General features: G+C 36.6%; 2 protein-coding genes across 2 annotated transcripts; both read left to right on the top strand.

Annotated features, from left to right (window-relative positions):
- Positions 1-7,402: 7,402 nt before the first annotated feature.
- PTP1 (protein tyrosine phosphatase 1) lies at positions 7,403-15,530 on the top strand. The gene is made up of 8 exons (XM_087316994.1): positions 7,403-7,671; positions 10,214-10,307; positions 10,397-10,470; positions 10,584-10,727; positions 10,821-10,958; positions 13,646-13,794; positions 14,691-14,832; positions 15,156-15,530. The coding sequence occupies exons 1-8, from the start codon at positions 7,483-7,485 to the stop codon at positions 15,270-15,272; spliced, it is 1,047 nt and encodes a 348-aa protein (XP_087173120.1). The 5' UTR covers positions 7,403-7,482; the 3' UTR covers positions 15,273-15,530.
- Positions 15,531-16,961: 1,431 nt separating this feature from the next.
- LOC147866538 (expansin-A2-like) lies at positions 16,962-19,415 on the top strand. The gene is made up of 4 exons (XM_087316993.1): positions 16,962-17,218; positions 17,596-17,944; positions 18,786-19,005; positions 19,231-19,415. The coding sequence occupies exons 1-4, from the start codon at positions 17,023-17,025 to the stop codon at positions 19,333-19,335; spliced, it is 870 nt and encodes a 289-aa protein (XP_087173119.1). The 5' UTR covers positions 16,962-17,022; the 3' UTR covers positions 19,336-19,415.
- The last annotated feature ends 6,568 nt before the right edge of the window (positions 19,416-25,983 follow it).

Raw genomic sequence — 25,983 nt, 5'->3', positions numbered from 1 at the left:
TGCATGGTGTATTGATTAAGGGAGAGGTAGGAAAACCTAATTAGGTAGTGAGCTTTTCACCTAGTTGATAAGCTTTTAGGTTTTAGTGTTATTTTTGGCGTTGATCTAGGTATGACTTGTTCGTAATGCATAAGAATGAACAAGCACACTAGAATAGCAAATTGAGATACCATTATAGTCAATGTCACGACTTTGGGACACCCATAAGGTAATAAAGGGGCACCCAAACAAAGCTTCTCACTCCCATTTGTTTAATTCTAGGAAACCAAATTTGTCTACACTCATGATCTTGAAATTAAGAATGGAGCATGGTGCGAGTTAGTTAGGAGGAACTATATCTATGGACTCTTATGTTAATTAAAATAAGAATGATGAGAAGCTTCTTATGTAATGATGTGAAGCATTTGAAACCATTAGGCAATGTAATATTCTAATTTTGTCCTTTGAACATCTTTCCACTTCTTCATTAGTGGTTCCCATTAATCTTTCCTTAATAATTACATAATTCATAACATCACTTGAAAGCTCTATGAGATCTTCTACATCCCATCTTTTAAACCATTTTTTGATGTCAATACATGACCCAACTAATTGAGAGAATTTTGCTCTCATGATTCTTTTGTAGTTTACATCTAATATTCCAAGCAAGATTTGGTCATCTTTAGTTTTGCATATTCTTGACTTTTGTAATGTATCTATATATTCTATGTAGCACCAATGTGTCTATAGGTCGAGCACATGTTTCCAAGAGCATAACATGAGAGGAGGTGGTGGATTTAACTCCCGTTTGTCTCCTAAAAAACATCTTTTGAATCTTCTCAATCTCATTACATGCATTTAGAAGAGAGAGTGTCTCCCCACACTTCTACTCTATAAAACTTGTGTTACCATGGCATTAAATAACATTAGTTTCACTTCCCATATATAGTATAAAGTGTGAAGCGTGAGCTTTCACATTTTTCCCATGTCATGATACATTGGCATTGCAAAAAGGCCTCATTCATTGAGGAAAATAGTGATGCGTGATGAATCAAGTGTGTTGCATCCCATCTTTAAAATCAATTTTCCATATCTTGTGTCGAACTGGAACACAAAAAATTTCTTTTATAGTCAATTTGATCTTGCTTCCCATGCGATTCTAGGAAGTTGATATGAATGTTCTTTTTGAACCTTAAACATGTATTCAACAATAATTTATGTGACCATGATCTCAAGAAGTAGGGGGATGTATGGTGTTTGTTTCTTCACTTTGTAAGAAACTACTTTTGGACATTTTCAAACTCTTTCCAAGTAGACTTAGGGACAGTGCCTCCCCATACTTCTACGGTCTACCCCATAAAGAATTATAAATGTCACCAAAAGTGTTGAAAAGGTATTTCATGAGAATCCAACAATTAATTTTCCACATGATTGCATGTGTTCTAAATGCATAATATTCTCTTTTTTCCACCACCAAGTGACATGTAGCACATTCATTTCATCTATGATTCGAAGGAACTTCAAGGCCAAGGTATTTGAAGCTTTCCGCATTTTCAAGTGAGTTCAATATTGTACATAATACATGTTTTATCTTCTTCTTGGCTCTTCATTAGCATAAATTGTGTCGTAAAGTTGTTGACATGTAGTTACTTAATATGCATGCACAACTCTTCAAATATCCTAATAAGCTTTTGGACCTCCTAAAGTATTTGCAAAAAACACTACATCATTCGCATACAACAAAAGCATTATGACTATATTACCAATGACAACTTCTTCAACACCATCTTCTTTTATAAACTTGGCAACTATTTCTTCTCATTCATCAATGCATAGACCAAAATAGACTTGGTGAGAATGGGCATCTTTGCTTAACACCAATAGTGTTATTAAAAATATTTAAAATTACATTACCCTCATGCATACAACATATAACTTTCCCATAGATTCAAGAAATTGCACCCATATATTCAGTTGACATCTTGAATTCTTCCATTTGCCTCCAAATATGCTAAAGAGGTACCATATAAAAAGCTTTCTTAAAGTCTACGAAGCAACAATATAAATCGTTACCTCTCAATAAACTTTCCTCCATTAATATTTGAAAGGCGGCAAGGTGATTGATGGTCCTATTGTATTTTCGAGTGCCATCTTGTCTATAACCTCTCTTATCATTTTTTTTCAACCCATGCATTTATATTTCATGCAATTATACATCCAAATAGTCTTGTTAGTGAGCCTACCATGATAGTTTAGTAGTTGTTTACATTATTTATATCTCTACTTTTATATAAAGGTTTGATCTTATTTGAAGTCCAATCGTAGAGCATGCCATGTTACAATGCCATATGTTTCAACAATGTGGGTTCTATAAGTGGAGTGTTGACATCTCCATTTCAATGGATGTTTGGTAGTATGCAATTGATAACGTCTTCTCCAAAGTTTGAGATAGTCCTTTAGTAGGGATTATGGCCTTATTGGCAAATGTAGAATGCCTTTGTTTTTATGCTTAATATGGGGATGAAAGACACATTCAACATTTAAAAGGTATATTGGAATGGCAATTATCCTTATTGGAAACATTTGGGAGGTTGCACATGAGGAATTAGGAATTTGTAGGATGGCAAGGCATCGTGTCCATTATTTGCATTGATCTTTACCGCATGGGACTATATAGCCCCATAGCCATGGATGTATCTAGATGGAGATGAGGGATATCGTGAGAATCCTCGTTAATTTTGTGGTGAGTTGACATGATATCATAGTCCATGTATTGTTGTAAATTTGACTTCCATAATTGGTGCAATACTATTTATGGGGCAAAAAAGAGGTTTCAATAGAGAAAATAATGAGTGATTGTTGGGAAGGAGAGAAATAGCCAATGGCCAAACACACACACAGGATTCAACAAGAAAAATTAGGTGTGACAAGTTATTAGGAGGGAGAGAAAGAGCTCAATTGGTATGTTGTTGAAGTAGAGACTAAGAATTAAGTATTTGTAGTAAATTAATGGATCACTAATACCATGGCTTGATAATGACTGTGGTAAATTAATGAGGATAGTAAGATTTGAAAACAAGCACATTAAATTAATGGATTACTAAAAAACATGTCAAGAGCAACCATAAGGAAGCAATTTTGATATAATTCGCTTGCAACAATAAACAATTATGATATAGCACAAAAGGTCATGACTTCAAACTATTAGTTTCATATATTAGTCATACCATATATGTTAATTCTCCTAACTTTCATATATCCTTGCCATACCATACATCAATTCTCCTAATTTACACGTGACATTGGTTCATTCAACTAATGGACTTATGATCCCCAAAGAATTGACACAACGATCTCAACTTTGACTTGATGGGAATTCTCGTGATTGTCTTAAAGCGATACATATGCAAATGATGAGAAAGTTTGGCTTGAAGCTCTTGGAGTTAAATATCCAATTTATTGAGACTTTGAGACACTCACGCTATCTTATGAGGATGAATGCCAATGCTAGCAAAGAATGGAGTATGTTTTGGTGGAGAAATGTACTAAACTATTCTAAGAAAACTTTGTAGAATGCAATATGGTAATCCTGATCATCCTAATCATAGTTGATGAAAAAATGAAAAACTATTGTACATGTGCATTGCACACTTAGTTTGGTGGCCAGTCTGTTGATGATAGCTTGAAGAGATATTCCAAAAAGAATACTATTAGCTTGAGCAACAATTTCCAAATCTTTGAGATAAATAATGGCTCACAATCTTGGGAATGTCACTTAGGAATTTATTTTGCTTGAATATTTCTTGCATTATCAAATCAATTGTCTCATTGCTATCAATGGACTTGGTGCATTGAATAGTAAATCAATCCACCTTTGTCAAAATGGCATCAAACATTTGGAAAATAGGAGATGTGTAACAAAATCCAGTTCGAGTCTTCCAAAATGTATGACCTTGTGTGTACTCATACACCATCTCACACTTTCGATACAAATTTCACACGTCACAAGACATGAACTATGACTTGGATTATTAGACATCGCCAATGAATCTATTTTAAGCGAGTCAGGCCATTAGCAAGATTGTGTATAGACGTGTGACATGGCCAATCCACCAAAAAATATAGTTTGTTGTGCACAACCTTGGGGCCTCCAATCCTTATTTTGAAGCATGAATGTAAAAAGGTGGGGGTAATTGTGTGATTCTTCTTGTAATATTGACTATAGCAATAATAAGTCTTCTCAATTACTCAATAAACGCTCATTATATACAACATTACTCGATACTAAGTTTTGTTATCTAGGATAGTAGGATCCAAGAAGGGAATGTTAGCAAGAGCATACCTTCTACCTTATTGTTGTAACTCATAAATGCATGGAGACTTTGTTTACTTATTAAGTGATGAAAGAATGAGAGGAAACAATGTGGAGATCACTATGTTTGCTTCAAATTAGTGACTTCACTCAATTATGACACCATATTCTTTCCACTTCAATTGTAAATGAAACAATCAAAACATGAAATGGGGCCATTTAAGCACTGCATGTGTGCCCATGTCGCAAATCAAATGACAAAAAAAAGAGCATAAAATTTTCCACCATGCATGCATTTGCAATCTGAGTGCAAGCTCTACGTTGTTACCCTACAAGCGTAAACTAGATTTGACGTAAGTACGTAGTTATTGACATCTTAACCTCATAAAATAGATTAACTATGATAATACTTTCTCGCACTTCAATTTCAACAAAGTTAGAAGCCAAAAGCACGTGCTGAAATTTCTGATAATAATCTTATGTTGATTATGTCAAAGAGCTTTCTAAAGGAAGGGAAGTAAAAGGTCAAAAAACACACCTCCAATGAGGAAAATGTCAACTAGATTGATAGAATTGTGCGTCGTTACTTCATTCACATCTTAGGATCTACATTGAAGAGTTTGTTGACATTATAGATTTTGACTTTCGATGGCTTGTTTACCCAAGTTGTGACATCACTTTCTTCTACTTTAATTTTGAGAAAGCAAAGATACATGAATTCTACAACCAATATGCCTTTCACTTCAATCTCAAGAAAGCAAAGATACATGAATTCTACAACCAATATGCCTTTCACTTCAATCTCAAGAAAGCAAAGATAGGCGCCTTTTGAAGCAAGGTCATTTCTAGGTAAAAAACTATGTTTCATACGAGGAAAAAGTCAATAAGATTGATGCAACCATACAATTGTTTCCTTTGTGCGTTATTCTTGACAAAAAGATGAAATGGTAAACCCATCTTCTAATCTACATACCATAGAATGTAATATTCACATTCATTTGCTCAAACATTTGTTTTCGTATGTTTGCAAACTAATGCATATGTTATGAAAACCTTTTTGTTATTTTTTTGATGTTTTAAATTTTTTTCTCACTTTTTTACCATAAGAGTAAATAACGAATACAAAAAGTATGGTATTGACCATACTTCGAGGATGTTTACCATACTCGAATGCGAATGCATGTATGGTTCATACTATGCTACATACTTTGAAGAAGTTGATGGCATTGTAGATCATCAAGTTTTTTTGAACTTTGTTTACTCAAGTGAGAACATCATTTTATTCCTCTTCAAAATCGAGAAAGAAAAGATACAAGGCAAGGCATCTACAACCGATACGAAAACTACAAAACATATATAATAATACACCTTAGATGAGGACGAATATGATAAGCGTGACCAATATCCCATGTGCTCAAATGCTCTTTTCGTTTCCAATTGCCCTCGAATGTTCCAATGTTTAAAACCTGCGTATTAAAGTATGGTGAGCCCTACACGAATTAGGCTTCACTTCTTCCTCTTTTTTTCCAGATCTCCGAAAGATCAAAGGAGAGGATGCTGGCATAAAAAAAACTCGACCTCCTCTCGGGGAGAAAGAAAGAAAGAAAGATATATTAACGTCTTTGAAGACTAAAACTGACCCATTCGTTAATTTGTGGGGTTCATCTCTGAAAGATCAGAGGAGAGGATGCTGGCATAAAAGAAACTCAACCTCCTCTCGAGGAGAAAGAAAGAAAGAAAGATATATTAACGTCTTTGAAGACCAAAACTGACCCATTCGTTAATTTGTGATATCCGAAAGATCAGAGGAGAGGATGCTGGCATAAAAGAAACTCGACCTCCTCTCGAGGAGAAAGAAAGAAAGAAAGAAAGAAATATTAATATCTTCGAAGACCAAAACTAGCCCATTCGTTAATTTGTGGGATTCTTTGTGTGAATAGCCCCTGTGGGATGGATTGTGTTATGTGTGTATGTTTTGTGGAGTGGAGGACACACTCAAGGAGGCTACAAAAGACATATATATAATGATGTATAATTATAATTTATACATCTATATTATGTATAAGTATACATAATAGGGAAAAGTACTAGGATACCCCTAGAAGTTCATATATTTACCAGAATGCCCCTGGAAGTTCCAAATTTACCAAACTACCCCTATGTCCAAAAAATTATACTTTATAAAGTAATTATACACTCAAATCTACAAGCCCTATTTACGAAAGATGGAAGAAATCGACCCGAACTAGCCCTATTTACCAAAGATTTGAGTGTATAATTACTTCATAAAGTGTAATTCTTTGGACATAGGGGTAGTTTGGTAAATTTGGAACTTCCAGGGGCATTCTGGTAAATAGACGAACTTCCAGGGGTATTCTGGTACTTTTCCCTACATAATATATAATTATATATGTATATGTGTATGTATACACATATATGTACATATAGTATGTATATATATTTTATGTATAATTATACATAATATATTATATATATACACATACATATATAATTATGTATATGTGTATGTATTACGTATATATGTATATGTATACACATATATGTATAATGTATGTATAGTATGTATGTATACATACATTATACATATACGCAAATGTATGAATAGTCTAGTCTGTCTCCAATTTGTTCTAAAAGTCTCCCTACAAAACAGAGGCAGCTGCAGCAGGGGAAGAAGGAAGAAGAAGAAGAAGAAGAAGCAGAAGAAGAAGCAGAAGAGGAAGAAGAAGAAGAAGAGGAAGAGGAAGAGGAAGAGGAAGAGGAAGAGGAAGAAGAGGAAGAAGAGGAAGAAGAAGAGCTGCAGAGCAGAGACACCAAGTTGAAGAACAGAGGTCAAGAAATCGCCAGTGAGAGATCACACATCCGTCAAGAAGATCGAGAACAGAGAGAGAGAGAGAGAGAGAGAGAGAGAGAGAGAGAGAGAGAGAGAGAGAGAGAGAGAGAGAGAAAGAAAGAACAAAACGAAGATCATCAAGACGGGGAACGCACTCAAGGCCGGTGGCGTGAGCCCCTACCAAAACAACAATGGCCGTCCCCATCAAACCCAAACCAATAGCCCTTCCACTGCCCCATACTCATCCGCCACCATCCTTGGCTCCCCCATCACTCCCCCTCCTCCCTCTTCTTCTTCTTCTTTCGGTTCCCGGAAGTATTCCTCTGTCCCTGCCGTGAGCATGGATCGAATCGAGCATATTCGCAACCTCGCCTTAAACCCTAGCAATGGTATCACCAGTACCCTTCCTGTACTAACCCCCAAGCAAGTGAATCTCTGCCAAAATGCTGTCGTTCACCTTCTCAAGAAACTCAACGCATCTGGCCGTAGCCTTCAACCAGTCATTGACAAAGAGTTCGACTTCCTTCTGGTGTGTTCACCCTCTTATTCTTTGACCATGCTTTTATTTTATTTTTTTGGTCTCACAATTCTGTTTCCTTGTTTGGGCCTCCTAATCATGATGATTGGAATGATTTAGTAACCGTTTATTCAACCTTTGAATCATGATTAATGCATATCATTTAATTTAACCCGAAAAATGCATAGCCAAAAATTCACCCCGAAATACTAATTAGTGGTTGTGTATGAAATGTTATGGTGGGGTATTCTTGGTAAATAAAACTTCCCGGTCTCATTTGGTTGTTGAAAGAGATATGTAGTATAAAAGGCAAAGAGGGTACACCATTTCTAATTTGTCGTTGTGTGTGAAATGTTATGGTGGCAGATGACAATGTTAGCACCTGGAAAAGTTTTTTCCCTATGTCTGTCTTGTGTAAATTGGATATTCATACAACAATGTCAATAGTTTTTGCCATTGCACTCTCAATGCCTCAAAACCAACCAACCTTCTTACACTGAGCTAGGTGGATCTTGATCATTATGTATTATCATGATTGCATGCTCAAAGATAGAGATCCATGTGCGGCTACTGTATAAAAGCCCTCGATGAATTATTATGATCGCTTGCATTATAGTCAGCCCATATGGAGAATGGCATGAAAAGACTAAATGTTTATTAATTAAAATTATAGATTCACTTGATCCTGTTTGAGGTAGAGTATGTCACTCATGAGATGATGAAATAACAATGCTATTGGATGCTAGAGCATATTGGAAACATCAATGCTAAAATCTGAACTTCAGCAATAAGTTCAATTCAAAATGACAAATATGAGAATAAAGATACATTAATGTCTAGTAGAGATCGAAGTCGGCCTATGGAACAAATCAGTGGTTATAAATGCAGGTATCTTCAGGTTATGCATACTGAAAACTCTAGGTTTCTAAAGATTCCTGATAATGATCTTATTGCACAAGGTGGTTTCATAATCGGTAATGATTTGGAAGATGGTTTTACAAGCTTGAAGTCCACAACTACAATGCATGGGATTAATGGTGGTGAGGGGACATGGTATCTGATGTTGATTGGCATGGTTTAGTGAGTCTATGATGAAGAACGAACTTCATCTGGGTGTCTTTATGCACAGCTTGGATATGATGAACAATGTTCTCCATGGCCTGGTGGATGCCCTGGAGCAACTCAGATATGCTGAGCAATGTTTTCCATGATCTGGTACTGATGGTCTCGATTGTTGTCAGCACTCCTCTACTCACACAATGATAATTCATCAGCATTGCTGTGGGCCTATGGAACAATTCAATGATACGTGGCTGACTCAATGCTCCATGTGCTAATAGATGGGTTGATTCCCGATGCTTTTGAAGCTTGTGCAAGCCATTGCCATATTGGCACAGACTAGTCATCTCCTTGTTTTGTCCAAGGGTAGTGTACTCAGGGAAGAGGTCTATTTTTTGTCATGAGATGAGCCCATCCTCTATCACCTCCTTGATGGAGTGATACTGCACATCAAAGGGCATAGTGTGTGCATGAAACATACCATTTGTATCCAAGAATATGGTGCTCTCTGCCCATCACAATGTAGGAGTGGTGTTCTCTCAACTAGACCGAGCTCATTCCAGAGATGTGCTAACCATATGGCTGCTTGGAAGCCTTGATCACTGAAATATATGGAGCCTCAGTTGTAGACAATGCAACAATCCTTGGCAATCTGGAACACAATGGGAGTGCACCACTGGAAAGCATTAATACATATCCAGTAGTAGATTTGTGTATATCCACCGTATCAGCTACAATATCGTAGTCAGAGAATCCATGTAGTTTTAATGGACCCTTTCAATAACATAGACATTTACTTTTTTTCCCTTCACATATGTCATATTTAATGTGATGGCTTCTCAATATGCCTTGCCCTGGTTAACCATGAACCTGCTAATGACTCCCAATGGACCCTTTCCATAACATAGACATTTACCTTTCCCCCCTTCAAATATCTCGTAAATGACTTGGTGGCTTCCCAATGTGCCTTTGCCATGATTAACCATGGACTTGCTAATTATTCTCTACGCATTTGCAATGTCTGGTCCTGTAGCAATGTAGTATGAGGTTTCTGGTGGAGTGAATCAATGCTGGGTAGGAATTTATCATTCTGATTCCATATAAATTGGTATAAGCTTTGCATACATACAATCTAGATTGCAATGATGCTGAATTGTGTGGTGCTTTTAGTGATTTGACTGTTCTCTATACTTATTTGACTTATTCTAATGCTGTGATAGACATTTTGTTTTGTACATGCCATTCCCTCCCTTGATCCTTGTTCCACATGACTATGTTAGCAATGATACTTCGTTCATTAATATGTTTAATTGTGTAAAATTGATATTTGTTATCAGCCCCCTTAAATTAAAAGCTGTAGATTATAGTTCATTAAAGTTTTAGATGCTTTCACAAACACTCAGAACATAGCCAAGGGTCATAAGAATGAGTATGTTTTTGCTGCCTCAAACATGCACATGTATTATGTACTGACAAGTAACTGAACGTTTTCCAGTCAAATAAGTTGCAAGTCAATAAGCTTCAGGCTTGTGTTGTGGGGAGGTTGGAGAGCAACTTACCAAAAAATCGCTACCTTGATATCTTACCATGTATGCATTTATGTTAGTCATGGATTTACAAATATTTTAAATGGTTTCACTTGAGTAATACTTTTGGTGGTCTTGATGAATAAATCAAGATGATGATACAAGGGTCATACTGGAGGAGAAGGCAAGTGGTCTTACATCTTACATCAATGCAAACTATATTGTGGTACGTTTTCATTCATACTCATTTAATTGTAAGCTTACATGCCTGAAAGGAGTGGGCAATCATCTAAACTTATGATACAGTTCGGTAAATTAACAGAATTTCATTATCTTTAGGATTCTACTCAAGAAAATTTGCCAAAATTTATTGCAACACAAGGACCGTTACCAAATACATACGTGGATTTTTGGGAGATGGTAGTGCAGCAAGAATGTCCTGTCATAGTTATGTTGACAGATCTTGTTGATAAAAATACTGAGGTATTTATTGTCGTTTTCCTAATGTTTGAATATTAAGAATATTCAAGTATAGTAGCTCAGAGACTTAAACATATATGAAGTTGCCTATTTCAGATGGTGAAATGTGGGAATTATTTTCCTGCCCAAGTACAACAATCCCAAACTCATGGAAGGTTCAAAATAACAAACAAATCAACTATTACCACAAAGAATGCAGTTGTACAACGGTTGCTGGAGATCAAGAATTTGGAGGTATACATGAAAATCTTTCTTTCTTTTGTTCTCTCTCTCTCTCTCAGATTGTTTACAATTGGACATGACCAAAGTGGAAAAGAATAGAACTGATATTATTAAATTGGATAATGGAAGAATGTGGATTAGCCCCACATCACCTCTTGGTAGGAGGGTAGCCTGCTATGGTGCCCTCTCTATTACACATCAGGGGATGGATTTATCATCAGGCCCCTAATATAGATATGCATCTGTCTCATTTGCACCATAATTTGATATGGCGGCTTAGTACTTTGCTCATCAGTTAGATATTGAGGCAGGCAGCCATATATGAAAATCTAATGGAAGAATGGATCTACCAATTGTGCCATTAGAATGTGGAGTCTGAGAATCTCTACATTTGTTGTTGTCTTGATTTTTATGCAATAAGGGGGAGATAGCACTGCCTCTTCAAACAAGGCTTTGGTCCACATTGCAAGAGAATGGAATACGAAAATTAACAAGGCTTGGAACTGTTCTTGCTAGAAATCAAAAGGCAGAATGAAATTGTTGAAAGGTGACAATGCAACTGCAAAACCTCATAAACATGGTTTGTTGTTTGCAAAGAGGGTTTAACTTTTTAAGATATTCCCATTGTCTCATAGGCCAGTTTTGGCCTCTGACGAGGTTTTCATATATTTTTGTCTCTCCAGTAGTCGTTCCAGAAATATTTACATCTCTAGAGTTGGGATGCTGCAACAATCAGCTGATTAGGGCTACTTACTGCCATATATCTGATAGTATGGTTAATTTCATTATGGAGCTGGGTATGGACACAATTAATTTCCCTCATTTTGAGTAGGTAATTGGGAGTGTATACTCACCTAACACCTCCCATTTATTGAGGCCTCCAGTTGGCCAATTGCTCTTAAGTTGGGGCTCATATAATGTCTCCTTCACCAATCATTTTCCAGAGTCCAGTTAGCTTTCATCCTTCTAGTTACAGCCACATTTGATCCTGTTTCCTACTACATACTTATGAGGCTTCTCACTCTCACAGGCTGCTCATAGACATGTACTTTTTTGTAGCTTGGTTTATGACCTTGTTGACTCACTTTTATGCGTTTTTTTATCATTTCTTATTTCCCCTATGATTTCTAATATGATATTTGAGCCTAGGTGCTGGATCCTAAACCTTTTTTATTATGTTAGTATTTAACTCTAGATTTATGTTAATCCCTCATAATCTTTTCATGTTCTTTCTGAGATGTGTAGAAATTTGATGATTCTTCAGTACCCTGGAGTTATGATACTACATCTATCACATATATTAGTATGGTTCGTTGGTTATGGAGTTCAGTAGGGTCCTAACACAATCAATTGTTTTCATGTAAAGGAGTTGGAAGCCTATACTCACCGAACTGCCTCCATTTATGGAGGCCTAAAGCCAGCCAATTACTCTATCCTCTGTCATTTTCTTATCCATTTTTCACCCTTATAGTCTTTCTCTTTTGTATGTTCATTTGAGCCTGTTCCCCATAGTCCACTCACAATGCCTTTCACCATCTTGCCGGCTGCTCCTAGCCTTTACTCTGTACCCTCAGTATCTGATCACATTTCTTGCATCTGCTGTAATTCATAATAAGATGTGCCATAGGTTAGGTTTAGCCTCGAAAGGATGTTTATATAATTTTATGTGCTTCAACATATGCTGTTACATTTCTTGCTTGTGCAGTAATTTGTAATAAGACGTTCCATAGATTGATTCTGGCCTCCAGTGGATGCTAATATAATTTTCCTCCTATACTTCTTTCCCCTGAAAAAACACTTCCCATTGTCATAAGAGGTAGTGCTTGAACATTACTCTTCAGGTTCTGCATGAGTATTATGAAACACTGGCTAGATCATATTGGTGACATGTATTATATTGATAAAAGATTGTTCGTGTTTCCTCCAATCATGTAGCCTTCTAGGACTTGTACCTTCTGCTTTGGAAGATAAAAAATACTTTTAGTGGCATCTTAACCTTACTAAAAGACACTATAAAGCATAATGAACAAGAGCCTCAGCTTGCATTTCCAAACCGGGTGGGTGAACTTTTGTCTTGAAAACTATATCTGCACTGTGGGTCTCTTGCCAATCAGCAACGGAGTGTGAACACTTGAGATTATAAAAAAAAACATGTCCTTAAATTATTCTTAGAAATGCAAAATTGGACTCTGAAATGCTAAGGAATGGATACATAATTCTTGAAGAACAGAGACTACCCCAGCATATGCTGGAATTTGGGTGAAGACACTAGAAGAAAAGAAAAGAAAGCCGGCTGTACATCTAGATTTTTGCAGTTATATTCGTGTATAGCAAGACTGCTTGACAGTGTCTGAGGATATGAAATTAGTGAATGCACTGAAATCACATTGAGCAATCTATAGAGTGAGTTGGATATAACCATAAGCATTCACACGAGAGAATGTAGGCAGAATGGTTGCTGTATGGCAAATCAATGGCTTGCTTATACCACAAGGTAAATGGAAGTTGATATTAGAGGAGGGATTTTCTGGAAAATTTATGAGCACCATGGGTGTCAAACAAGGGTGATTATGGTATCAATAGGATAGAATGTTACAAATAAAGGCGCAATAATAATAGTTGGTGTTCATTTTTTATCTTGAATACTGCCAATTGTTTGAATGTTCTTTTGATTTTCTTCATTACATATGTTTGCATAGAGAGAAGACTCTACGCCAGTTCCTGTTCTGCATTTGCATTTGGATTGGCCTGATTATGGTGTTCCAGAATCCTCGACATCTGTAAGAGCTGTGTTTAGAACTTTGCACAATTTGCCTTCCAACTTTGGCCCTTTCGTGGTTCATTGCAGGTAAGTTTCAATTTCTACTTTCTATTTTCATTTATGCTATTTCATTGTCAGGGTAGTTTATTGAAGGCGCTCAGGGTATTCCTTGTACTATAATGAATGCTAATGTTGCATTGAAACTGTGTACCTTCTAGTCACACCATGTTAGGTACCTTCTCTGATATGAGTATAGGCAGCTACATTTTCCTGAAAGCCACAGGTGTAGCTTGGACCAATGTCTTGCCAAAAACGGATTTGTATTGACTTCAGTATGCTGTTAGTAGAAGTGATTCACCAAATGCCTGATATAATATCTACATTTCTACTCTTGGTGGTTGATAATTTGTGCAGGAATCGTATAGCAGCATGCACACATACTCAGCTCACCAAGCTTTTCCAATAAATTAGATTTTTACTAAGGATTCTTCATTTTGTAATGTGCACTCTCTTCATAGTTTCCTATTTGCAATATGCGATCTTCAAACCTTTTCTTGGGGAATACAGAGACACACACCTAGTTCATGGTGGTTCGTTATGTGGAACCACATGAAAATCCCAGGGATATTTTTAATGCCATATTATCTCCAATAATACTTGTCTTTACACTTAAGAAGACCATCTTTGGCCACCCCTATTGATTGATAAAGAAGATGAATCTTACCTTACAAAGGAACATGAAGGCAAGATGCTTTCGAAGGGTCATCAATAATCATGTAGATTCAGCTGTGTTTGCTACAAGTTATTTGTTAAGGCAGGTTATGCCGTTAGAAACTCATCACAAACTCATTTTTCCACCATTTAATGTGTTTTAGAACTCGGAAAGTTGTAACCCGAAATTCCATACATCATCTGGTTCCTTATATGTTGGTCGTTTAGAGATTTAGGTTTACCCTAATGACTTACATGTACCATTTTTGCAGTGCTGGTATAGGAAGAACAGGGACTTACTGTGTTATTGATCACACATTACGACGCATTCTTCAAGGTGATATTTCAGCTGTACATATTGAAAATACAGTCCGCAACTTCAGGATGCAGCGTTTCGGAATGGTTCAAACAAGGGTAAGACAATCTTTAGATTTCATTGTTTTTCATATGTATGACCTTGACTTTTTCTCCTGTGTCTTTGGTATACACAATCTTAAATATTTCCTTCAGTGCTTTTCATATACATGACCTCAACAGTTTTTTGGAACATTTTTTATATCCTCGACCTGTGTTTTGAATGTTTTTCAGTTGATTGTATACTTATAAAGACAAGATGCTTAATGTTTTTGATATGTACATGTTCATTTCTTAAGACATTCATTGACTTTCTCTTCAGTGATTTTTGCTATACTTGACATAACCTTGACTTTTTGTTGGGTGGTTTATCTATGTTTTAGAAACAATATGGTTTTTGTCACACCACGGTAATTGCAGAGCTTCAAGATCTCATATCACACCATGGAAATGTCAAATCATCTCAACTCAACAAGAGGCAAACATTTGCACATTCTTAACCTTGGAGAAAAGCAGACCATGTAACCATAACCATAGCTTTTATGGCGTCAGATGTTTATTCTTTTTTTCAATATGGCTCCAGCCTCCAATGTGGACAGAAAATATGGTGTCCAAATGTTGTAACAAGGTTAAAAATGTTTGAAATACAAATATTGATAGTTATTTTCCACAACAAAACATACTCCATTCGATTTGTACGGATAAAAGTGCATGCAAGTTGAGTATCTGAAATGGGAAGATGTTATTACTGAAGTTGTTGAGGCAATACTCTCATGAAATTTGCCTACAGCAAGGAAGAACTTCTAAATCGCTACTTCTGAGAGTCTAATTGACTTAAGAATATGCAGTATGGAACCATGTGATATGCTAGTGTGTTGCAAATTGCGATAGAGAATTGTGCCGTGACAATGAAATTTAGTTGATAATGATTGATGGACAAGCCAATATTGAAGACATTTTGGTTGGTTATGTGAAGTAAATACCTGGTATAACAATTCAATATTTTTGTTTTGCAGTCATTGTAACCAACTCATGTATAAAGAAGGCATTTCCCCATAGAAGCTATAGAGAAATAATGAATGTGATATCTCCAAGTTCAGTTTCATTGACCAGTCATGCATCATCCTGTTCGGTTTGAGCCATCTTATTCATGTAAACACAAACTGAAGCAATCTTATCCATGTAAACTACTGTGCATGCAAACTATTGATCAACTTCTATTGTAGTTTTTTCTTTGTGTGTGTATTGATTAACGTTGTGCTCTTGTTTTTTATGATGGATTTCTTGGGTAGCCTATGGAGAACACCTATTTCAAGGTGGTGATGGATGTTTTGAACTAGCTCTTGCATTGAGAGCTTTGTGGTTTGCAGTAAATTGACATGTCTTCCATAAAGATAGCCTCATTAGCTGTGATTGCCATGTCTTGTTAGTGGGTTTGTGCAAGTACTAACAACCGATGGATCAAGCATATAAAGCTGAAATCTTAGTTTTTAGCAAACATTCTACTTAATTATCAAAGACCATGAAGAATAAGAGCAATCACTTGCATGAAACAAAGGCATAAAAGCTTGCATGCCTTCATCACAATGCCTTTAATAATACTTATCAATGTGGAGGAACATGACAATGACCCTAAAGAGCAATCCTGGGATTTACGACAATTTGGATATGTGATTTAGCAATTTGATGCATGGGGGGGGGGGGGGGGTATATAAACAGAAAATGTAGGGGCATTTCGAGAAATAAAGAAAAATGCAGGGGTTATACTTGGGAGCTGGTATCGTTTTGCCACATATACGTATACCTACACATACACATACACATACACATACACATACACATACACATACACTGATATCTGAGATTGAGACATAATATAAAACACATACATATGCATATATATTATACTGTATACATATGGATGTACATACATATACTGTTATACATATACATGTGTGTAAGTGGCTAAATGTAGGAGTAGGTGGGTAATTCATCGGCGCGGATAAAATTAAAAACAGAGGACTCGTTTTAGTTATGATCCCTATCCCCGCCTCCCTGTTTTTCTGTTTTGTACTTCTATTTAGTCAATACAATTGCCCTTACACTGTTCTCTTCTTCTTCTTCTTCTTCTTCTATTACTACCCTGTACCTCTGTTTCTTGCACTTGTACAATAAGGATCCCTTTCCCTGTCTCTCTCTCTCTCTCTCAAACTATCAATTTGCCCCTCTCTTTTGTATATCTCCATAGCTATGGTTGGATTTCTAAACACTTTATTTTTTCTCGCGTTCTTGTTTGATTCGGTACCTCTCATACATTTGGCATTTGCAAAATCCACTAGTACTACTACTGCTACTACTACTACTACTGAGAAAACTGATCATAACAATCCATGGATTCCTGCCAAGGCAACTGCCTTTGGTGGAGACTTCACTAGCACGATCAATGGTAAGTATATTACTTATATTTTTAGCTCTATGTGACACCTAAGTTGCTTTAACTGTACTTTTTTACTGCTACATTAACAAGTAATTGTCAGGGTTTACATGCTTTAGGGTACTTTCAAAACATGATACTTGTAGTATTGAGGCTTATGCTTTTGCGAGAAAATTAAATGCTGTGGGTTTTGTAATCTCAATCTAAGTTGAAATGGTACTGATGTGCGGTTTCATGACAAGAAGAATCCATTAGATATGTATGGATGAATGTATGTGCGAATCATTAGTATATGTATGATGGATGGATGGATGGATGGGTGGATGGATCCACATGGACATATGATGAATGTGATATGGATGTATGATGAATGAGTGTAATGTATGCAGGCGGTGCCTGTGGGTATGGGGATGTGTACAGCTATGGCTATGGGCCCAACACAGCAGCTGTGAGCAGTGCCCTCTTCAACAACAGCAGCAGCTGTGGGGCGTGCTATGAAATGAAATGTGATGATGGTGGCCATGGCCATGCTGGATCCTCATCATCCTTGAAGCAATGGTGTCTACAGGACTCGACTGTGACCGTAACAGCGACTAACCTGTGCCCCAGCAATGGGGAGGACCCCATTTCTTCCTTCTGCGACCTTCCTTTCAAGCATTTTGACATCTCTGAGCCTGCATTTCTGCAGATGGCTGCCTTCAATAGACCTGGCCAGGCCCTGCCTGTTCTCTTCAGGAGGTAAAGAAGGGAAATGTCTTCCCATCTGCTCTTCTTCTTCTAATAAACTATAGATACCCACATAGAAGGAAGTGGCTTGTAGGGTTTAGGGTTTGGAGGTTTTGCTTGTCTTTGTGTGTGTCTGTATATGTATGATTTAGGGTTTAGTGGTTTTACTTGTTTTTGTGTGTGTCTCTCTGTGTGTAATTTAGGGTTTAGAGGTTTTGCTTGTCTTTGTTTGTTTCTCAATGTGTATAATTTAGGGTTTAGAGGTTTTACTTGTTTTTCTGTGTGTGTGTGTGTCTCTCTCTCTATGTGTATAAGTTAGGGTTTAAAGGTTTTGATTCTCGTCGTATGTGTCTCTATGTGTATAATTTAGGGTTTTGATGTTTTGCTTGTCTCTATGTATATAATTTAGGGTTTAGAGGTTTTGCTTGTTGTCGTGTGTGCCTCAATGTGTATAATTTAGGGTTTAGAGGTTTTGCTTGTCTCTGTGTGTGTGTGTCTCAATGTGTATAATTTAGGGTTTAGAGGTTTTGCTTGTCTTTGTGTGTATGTGTGTGTGTGTCTATGTGTATAAGTTAGGGTTTAAAGGTTTCTATGTGTGTGTCTCTATGTGTATAATTTAGGGTTTTGATGTTTTGCTTGTCTCTATGTATATAAGTTAGGGTTTAGAGGTTTTGCTTGAAGGTTTTACTTGTCTTTGTGTGTGTCTCTATGTGTATAATGTAGGGTTTAGGGGTTTTGCTTGTCTTTGTGTGTTTCTCTATGTGTATAATTTAGTGTTTAGGGGTTTTTCTTGCTTTTGTTGTTGTTGTTGTTGTGTCTCTTTATGTGTATAATGTAAGGGGTTTTGTGACAGGGTGCAGTGTGAGAGGCATGGGGGAATGAAGTTTACGATCAACGGGGATATGGAGACCATGGTAGTGTTGTTGACGAACGTGGGCGGTGCGGGCGGTGTGGATGGTGTCCGGGTGAGGGCCGAGGGGAGTAGCACGTGGCATTCCATGAGCCGGCTTTGGGGCTCCAATTGGTTCCTCTCCAAACCCTCCCACCTCCTAGGTCAATCCCTCTCTTTCGAGGTAATTTTCACTATCATAGATCGATCGATAGGTTGATAGATAGATATAGATATATGGATGGATGCATAGATGGATGGATGGATAGATGCATAAATGGATGGATGGATGGATGCATAGGTTGATTGATGGATGGATAGATAGATGTCTTGGATCTCTTTTCCAGACACCTCTCTTTTACCAATCCCCTTGGGTAATACTTTGATTGTCTTCTTTCTTTTGTTGTAGGTCTCCTTGAGTGATGGCAACGTCGTCTCTTCCCGTTCGGTAACCCCTCGTCATTGGAAATTTGGCGAGACCTTCGAAGGCTCGCAAGCTCCACGGACCGGTTAGAGGCATTCGTGTTAAATCCAATTAACACTCGCAAACCTGATCCGATGGTTCCTTTTTCGTTACTGATGCTTTGTTTTCTTATGTCTTCTTTTTTGTGCTCCATTGGCTTGTTTAGCCAATGCGCTATCCATTTTCATTTGTTGAATGGTCTTTGTATATGTCGAACAAACCAATGCCAACATTCTTTTATTGTTTATGTCCGATTGGGTGGAATTTCTCGTTCTTGTTCTTTACAAGACAATCAAAACCAACTAACGCTATTAAACTTTCTCGTGCTTGTTCTTTATTTGAGTCGCATTCCTACACTATTGAACTTTCTTGTGCTTGTTCTTTATTTGAGTCGCATTCCTCCTTAATACAGTATATTCGATTGATCCAATAATGTTGGCCATTTGTGTTACCATGTCACCCATCCCATCTACTCATGTTATCGTAGCAACACACCATGTCTTCACAAGTAATAATGTGCTTGAGTGTGTGATTGTAAAGACGATGTGATGCGAAATACGAACATGCATATGCAAGCCATTCTTCACCTATATACTGTGAAGCACTTTTCAATTGTAAGAGTACACATCCCTTACAGACAACGTAGAAATCCACATTCATGTGAATAAATTGTTGTAGACATTGGTTGATATGTAAAGGCAAATGCAGTATGTTCATGATCCAAAGTGGTAAGAAAGCATTGAATGCGTTTGACTTGTCTTATTCATTACATTTTCTTTTGTTCCTTTTCCATACATACAGTGATGGCTTGACCCTCTTTCGTAATGATCCCTGTCCTGCAAAGCCATTGTTTCTCGCAACAAAGAACTATATGTCGAAACATTGACCGCTACCTTTTATATAAAATATTAGGTTGTACGACTATTCATAATCGTAAATGTGGTGAACAATAATCCATGAAAAGTTAGGTTGAGTACAAGAGGCCACCTCATTAACCTAAAGTCCTTTAATGTTCCTTTCGTGTTCCTTAGGCCAATAAATACAAAGAATATGAGTGGAGATTGAGAATATTCTTCATACTAGTTGTTCCCTTTCTAACAACATATTAGGCATTCACAAAAAACCAATAAGAAAGATAACTATCACATATGTTACAATTGTAGACTTAATAACAAACAAAACGAATATGGAGAAAGTTGCTAATGCTAATGGGTTGCATATTTGTACAAACAAAAGCGAGAAGAAACTTTATGCTTGGTTTGGGCACTTGAAAGGTTATTTCTACAGCCCCAAAAAACTGAGATGATATCAGGTTTGTTCTATCACCAATGGCTCATGAATGCATAATAATATACTATTCCTCTTGAATCTTACGAGATGACAAATTGTTATCGTGCATAATTAAATCCATGGAATATTCTATATCCATAGAATGTCATAGAAGGCTCTAAGTTTTAGAAGGCTCTAGGCTTTATTATGCGCTTGATGTCAAACTAAAATTTCTAATATTGCATCCAAGGGGCTTGAACACTCTAGACAACTACAAACACGCGTGCATTCCACTAAGTATATTTTCCATTTCAATTGATTTCCATTTTGTTTTGTAGAAAACATAGTGCACACACTTTGGGCCTTTTTGACAATTTATGCACATTTTTCTTCTTCCTAAGGTACGTTTTGTCAGGACAATGGCCCTAGCCTAGATCATTTAGTCTTGGTGTCCTATTTATACACAACTACCAAGCTCAAACGATGGCATTATAAGGTATGTGATCCAAAATCAAACAAGGACTAAGCATATGCACGGACACGATAGAGTATTCCTAGGGGAAAACTACCTAGGTGATGTATAGGGACTAATATGTAGAGTAACCCTAGGGATTCAAAATCCAAGTGCTAATCATAGACTGAGGTAACAGAAACCAAACTGAAGCCTTTATGTTGGATAGATGAGTTGTTATTAGGCACCATACTGCTTTCCACACATTGGATATAAATGTGCAACTAAAATCATTATAATGTACAATCTAAAGGACTTGAATAACTTGTTTAGTAAGAACTCTTTCTAATAAATAATGGAGGAAAATTCAATGCCATGGCACGTTGAAAGGTATGTAATGGTTCCCTAATGAAAGGATAGAAATAAGTTATAAATGTTTCAAATAATCAAGTTTTACAAAAACATGATACTTGTCGAAGTGAACATGTTAACAATGCATTGTCTCAGTATATAATATAAACAACTTGAAATCTAGATGTGAAGGAAATGAAGATACAGTGTTGCAAGGACAAACAACAATTGTAAGGATTGAAGTTTCATGGAAAATCAAAATATATGAAAATATATAAGCTTGCCCCATATCTTCAAACACTAATCAATGTGTTAGGCACTTGGGCGAGATTATGGACCCCAACAACCTTTAGTCCAAGTTATTCATGAACTTTAGAAAGGTTCATAAGTGGGTTTATGATTGTATAACGATAGATTGTGATGTGACAATTCAATGATCGAATTATATCATATAAATAATTTCATAATCGTAACCCATATCCAATTTTCTTTTGTCTTATCCATTGTCCGGTGAACATGACATAGCTGCATCACTCAGAAAACTAGCAAAATGTGAATAGGCATATACTTTTCAAGAGACTAAGGGCTAAATAAGATAATCACATACATATGTATGTAATGTATAAGCATGCATGCACTCACATGTGTTTGTCACGTGTGTGTGTGTGTGTGTGTGTGTGTTCATACTATGTATATTTCATATGTTATCTTAATCCTAGTCTAACATAAGCTAGAAATAGTTTTCTAGCTAGAAAGGATAATTGTTTTTGGCACAAATTTCTTTAAAGTAATGCAACATAACATTAACCATAGGATAATGTGCTTCATTAGGTGATCCAAATATGCGACCAACAATCATCTAGTTTCTTGTTTCTCTTTTACAGCTTCTTCTAGTTCTACCTATAAAGATCCGAAATAGTTTGTGGTTACAAGTACAAGATATGACATCGTTTTGTAGTATACGATGAATGCATCACAGCTTTTGTGTTGATCGAAATAAATATACAAAAGAATTGGCAATAAAGGAAAGGTTTAAGGATTTCGATATCATTCACTAGAACCTTCGTTGTCTAAATGGGGTGTGAACAGATTGACCACCCCAAAAATACTATCGTCTCGTCTCTCGCTCTCATTTCTTCATTGACAATTTTAATACTAAAACTATTCAGTCCTATACGCAATGTCCACTATATGATGCGACTAGTTGTTTTCACATACGACATCCACATTGTCATATTTTTTTTACAATATTGGACACTTATAGTCAAATATCCAAAGGCATATTTATACTCTAAAGATATAACTTTCTCTATAATTTTTTACATTAACCAAGGGGAGAGTGTGTATGTGAGTGAAATAGCCATTGGACGAACTCATTTCACAACAGTCAAATGGGACCCAACAGATGGAATCAAAATGGAAGACCACAGATAATTCAAGTTGTGGATTGGTGAGATGGTTCATGATGGCAGTGATGCACGCATCTCATTACGTTCTAGTCACGACAATTTTCTGACAAAATAATTGATCAGTGCCAATGGAAGAATCATATATTGTTGGCAAGTTGGATCAAGTGGTTACCAATGTATGGGAAAGTATACCCAAGGCAAACATTGATTTTGAAGGATAGCGCTTGGTATACATGATCTATTGGACGAAGGACAAAGCTAGAGAGGTGGTTATTTACATCATGATGTGAAGGGGTGCGTTTTGATAGTGTGAAGGGGGTTCTAGTACATAGGGAAGGAAGCATAATCACTAATTTCTATGGAGATTAAGATGTGACATGCCGAATCTATGAGAATACATGACATCTTGACTCGAATGAACATTTGTTAAAAATTATCAATGGAGAAACTCCTCCCTTTGTCTAGGTTTGGTAACAATTTTCTAAAATTCTAGTTAGTTCTAAACCAATACATTGTACCCCCCTCTCTTTTTTCATCTTTCTCAAACATATAAATTCGGTCCCCAAAAAGTGTTCCAGAAAACTTGAGAATATCAAATGCGGACATGAGAAAACCACAAGTGTTGCATTTTAGACGTACATTTTAATGAATTCCAATGAATCAATTACACAACCACCATGGAAGCAAACACTATTTTTATGTATCCGACCTATTTGCTTAACACTATAGTGTGTAGACCACATATTTTGCATAGTTTTCCTGACCTATTTTGCATATGTCAATATATATATAAATATCGGTAGTAGTAGGTTAACGAGGAAGGACCATGAGATGTATAGGACATGTGCACTGTAATGTATATGTATAGTAGTAGTGTTTCATTACATTCAATGAAAATTTTCCAACCGACAAAGTCGAGGGCTGAACTAACTGACTGAAACCGAGTGTCTATCCAATCCAGTTATGCTCACAAACTATATGGTTTTGTTCCCGATTCATGAGTTCCGAATTCAATGGCTCCATCATGTTTGCGTCCGAAACAAAACATTCTAACACGTGCGTGAGCACACACACACACACACACACACACACACACATATATATATATATAATATATGCAAATAAAGTCATGTAGAAAACATATATTTGGATCTCCTCTTCAACCTCTTCGAGTTTTTCTCTCTATTTATTTAGTTAGAACTTAGAAGATCTATCCCTTCCATATCAATTTCACACTTCTCAAACACATGTGAAATATAATGGCTCATCATCAGATGCCTTTCTATTGCACTCTTCTTCTCCTCATGCTCATCCTCATGAGTTTCTTCTCTCTAATCCCCTGCAAAGAGTCAAATCTTCTAGGTAAGGTGGGATTTTACAACATATAAGTGACAATGTCTGATTGTCAAATAAATAAATAAATAAATAAAACCAAACAAAAACAGAGCATTTCTTTTCCTTGGGTCCAGATTTGAATGTTTTCTGACATAACAATGACAATGATAAGCTAGTTAGAGTTTCTCTAGTTGAAACTTGAAAGATAGAAAGAAGAGTATATATTCCAAGGTGTGTGCACAAAACACACACACACACACAACATTGAAATTTTGAATGTATCTTTTGCTAGATTTAGAGAGAAAGAGTATATGTATATTCCATTGTAGGTACCATTGTATCAATCTTTGCTATGTATGGACCATGGTAATCAAATCTTTGCTAGATTTAGAGAGGGAGAGTTAAATGAGGGTTTTTTTGCATAGAAGTGTTGTGTAACATGAGAGAGAGGGAGAGAGAGATAGTATATTCCTTATGGTCAACACCACATTTTAATGGCTCTTGCCTCACATTATCTTTTGAATTTTGCAGATGACAAGGACGAGAGTCTCGGTGGTGTCACTCCCGGCAACAATACCCGTAGAACCTCCCACCTCCCGGGCTCTCACCCCCCGAAATGCCATAATGAGTGCCCACATTGCCCCGGGGATTGTGTCCCCCGACCCTCGTACCTCTTGGGTTCGCACAACCCCTTGTCCGGCCAAGCCGTGTGGACATGCACATGCATCTACTAGCACTAAAAAACTCGGATCCATCTCTCGGGTCTACCCATAGATATAGATAGCTCGAGGATCACAACTACCGTTCACACCATCATTATCCGTCTTGTCTTGTCTTGTCTTGTCTTGTCTTGTCTTTACACTATTCGTTCAACCAACTCCTTAAACGGCTTCTCGGTTTATCGCCTTGGGGATATCGATATCACATATAGATCTGTTTGCATTGCATACCACCACCACGCACCTTCACTTTGTCTCAAACTCTCATTTATATACTCGTCCTGCATTTCGTGATCACCGTTTTTCAATAGATCAGCTTTTGTGATTCTCCATTTTGTTTTCTCTTTTTTGTTATGTTTAAATTACTTATCCTCATGTGGAACCTTATCCAATTTATCATGTCCCATGGACCTCATATTAATTACACACTCGATTTAAAATAATGTGTCATTTTCGCCTATCATGAGTAATTTGAATCTAAGCAATTGCTTCAGAATGTATTCCTCTAGCGGGATAATGTATATATCGATTGAGTTTAGTTGATCTAACTTTGGAAAATGTATTAATCCTAAAATTTTAACCACTTTGGAATTGTTACGTTTAAACATTAACTCACTTGACAATCATCTTCATCGTAAACCAATCAATATGGTTGTGGCAAACAAGTTCCCTTTTTAGGATTGGCTTTTAAGAACGAAATATATTGATACTCAAAACAGCTGCTGGGATTCTTTCATTTATCTTAATTATTGGTCATGACGAATGAATTGCAACTGACATTTTTCGATGTTTGTAACTTAAACGATTACATAATTTCACTTCAAAGTGTTGCATCCTCCTCATCCAATACATAATATATATGCCTTGACACCTTTAAACAAGTTTGGTGTAGGATACCTACCAAAGGATCTATATTTCCAAAGTTTGGATTCATGGAACTACAATGTTTTCATCATTTTCAAAAGTGAAGACATTAATGCAAACTAACTATAGCTTAAAAATTTAAAGCTGGTCTACAAGCTTAGACATTACAAATCAGCTGTAATTTTAACATCTTCCATGATGTGCTGCTATGTCAATTAATGCTTCGACCAAGTTTGATTTCAGCGTGTTGCCTTTGTGGGCTTGGTGATCATATGGCTTCAGTGTGTCATTGTGTAGGTCC

Source organism: Azolla caroliniana, unplaced genomic scaffold (assembly GCF_043228905.1).
Source record: "Azolla caroliniana isolate FFs.n. ecotype wild unplaced genomic scaffold, voAzoCaro1.0.p SCAF_3, whole genome shotgun sequence".
NCBI lineage: Eukaryota > Viridiplantae > Streptophyta > Polypodiopsida > Salviniales > Salviniaceae > Azolla > Azolla caroliniana.
The sequence above is the reverse complement of the archived record's forward strand: the minus strand, read 5'-3'. Positions and strand labels throughout refer to the sequence as shown.

Excerpts from the sequence above, each read along its gene's own strand:
- LOC147866538 (XM_087316993.1), top strand. The coding sequence starts at position 17,023 with ATGGTTGGATTTCTAAACACTTTATTTTTTCTCGCGTTCTTGTTTGAT. Across the intron at positions 17,219-17,595 it reads CTTCACTAGCACGATCAATG|GCGGTGCCTGTGGGTATGGG; the intron begins GTAAGTATATTA and ends TAATGTATGCAG. Across the intron at positions 19,006-19,230 it reads GTCAATCCCTCTCTTTCGAG|GTCTCCTTGAGTGATGGCAA; the intron begins GTAATTTTCACT and ends CTTTTGTTGTAG.
- PTP1 (XM_087316994.1), top strand. The coding sequence starts at position 7,483 with ATGGATCGAATCGAGCATATTCGCAACCTCGCCTTAAACCCTAGCAAT. Across the intron at positions 10,959-13,645 it reads TGGAGATCAAGAATTTGGAG|AGAGAAGACTCTACGCCAGT; the intron begins GTATACATGAAA and ends ATGTTTGCATAG. Across the intron at positions 13,795-14,690 it reads CCTTTCGTGGTTCATTGCAG|TGCTGGTATAGGAAGAACAG; the intron begins GTAAGTTTCAAT and ends CCATTTTTGCAG.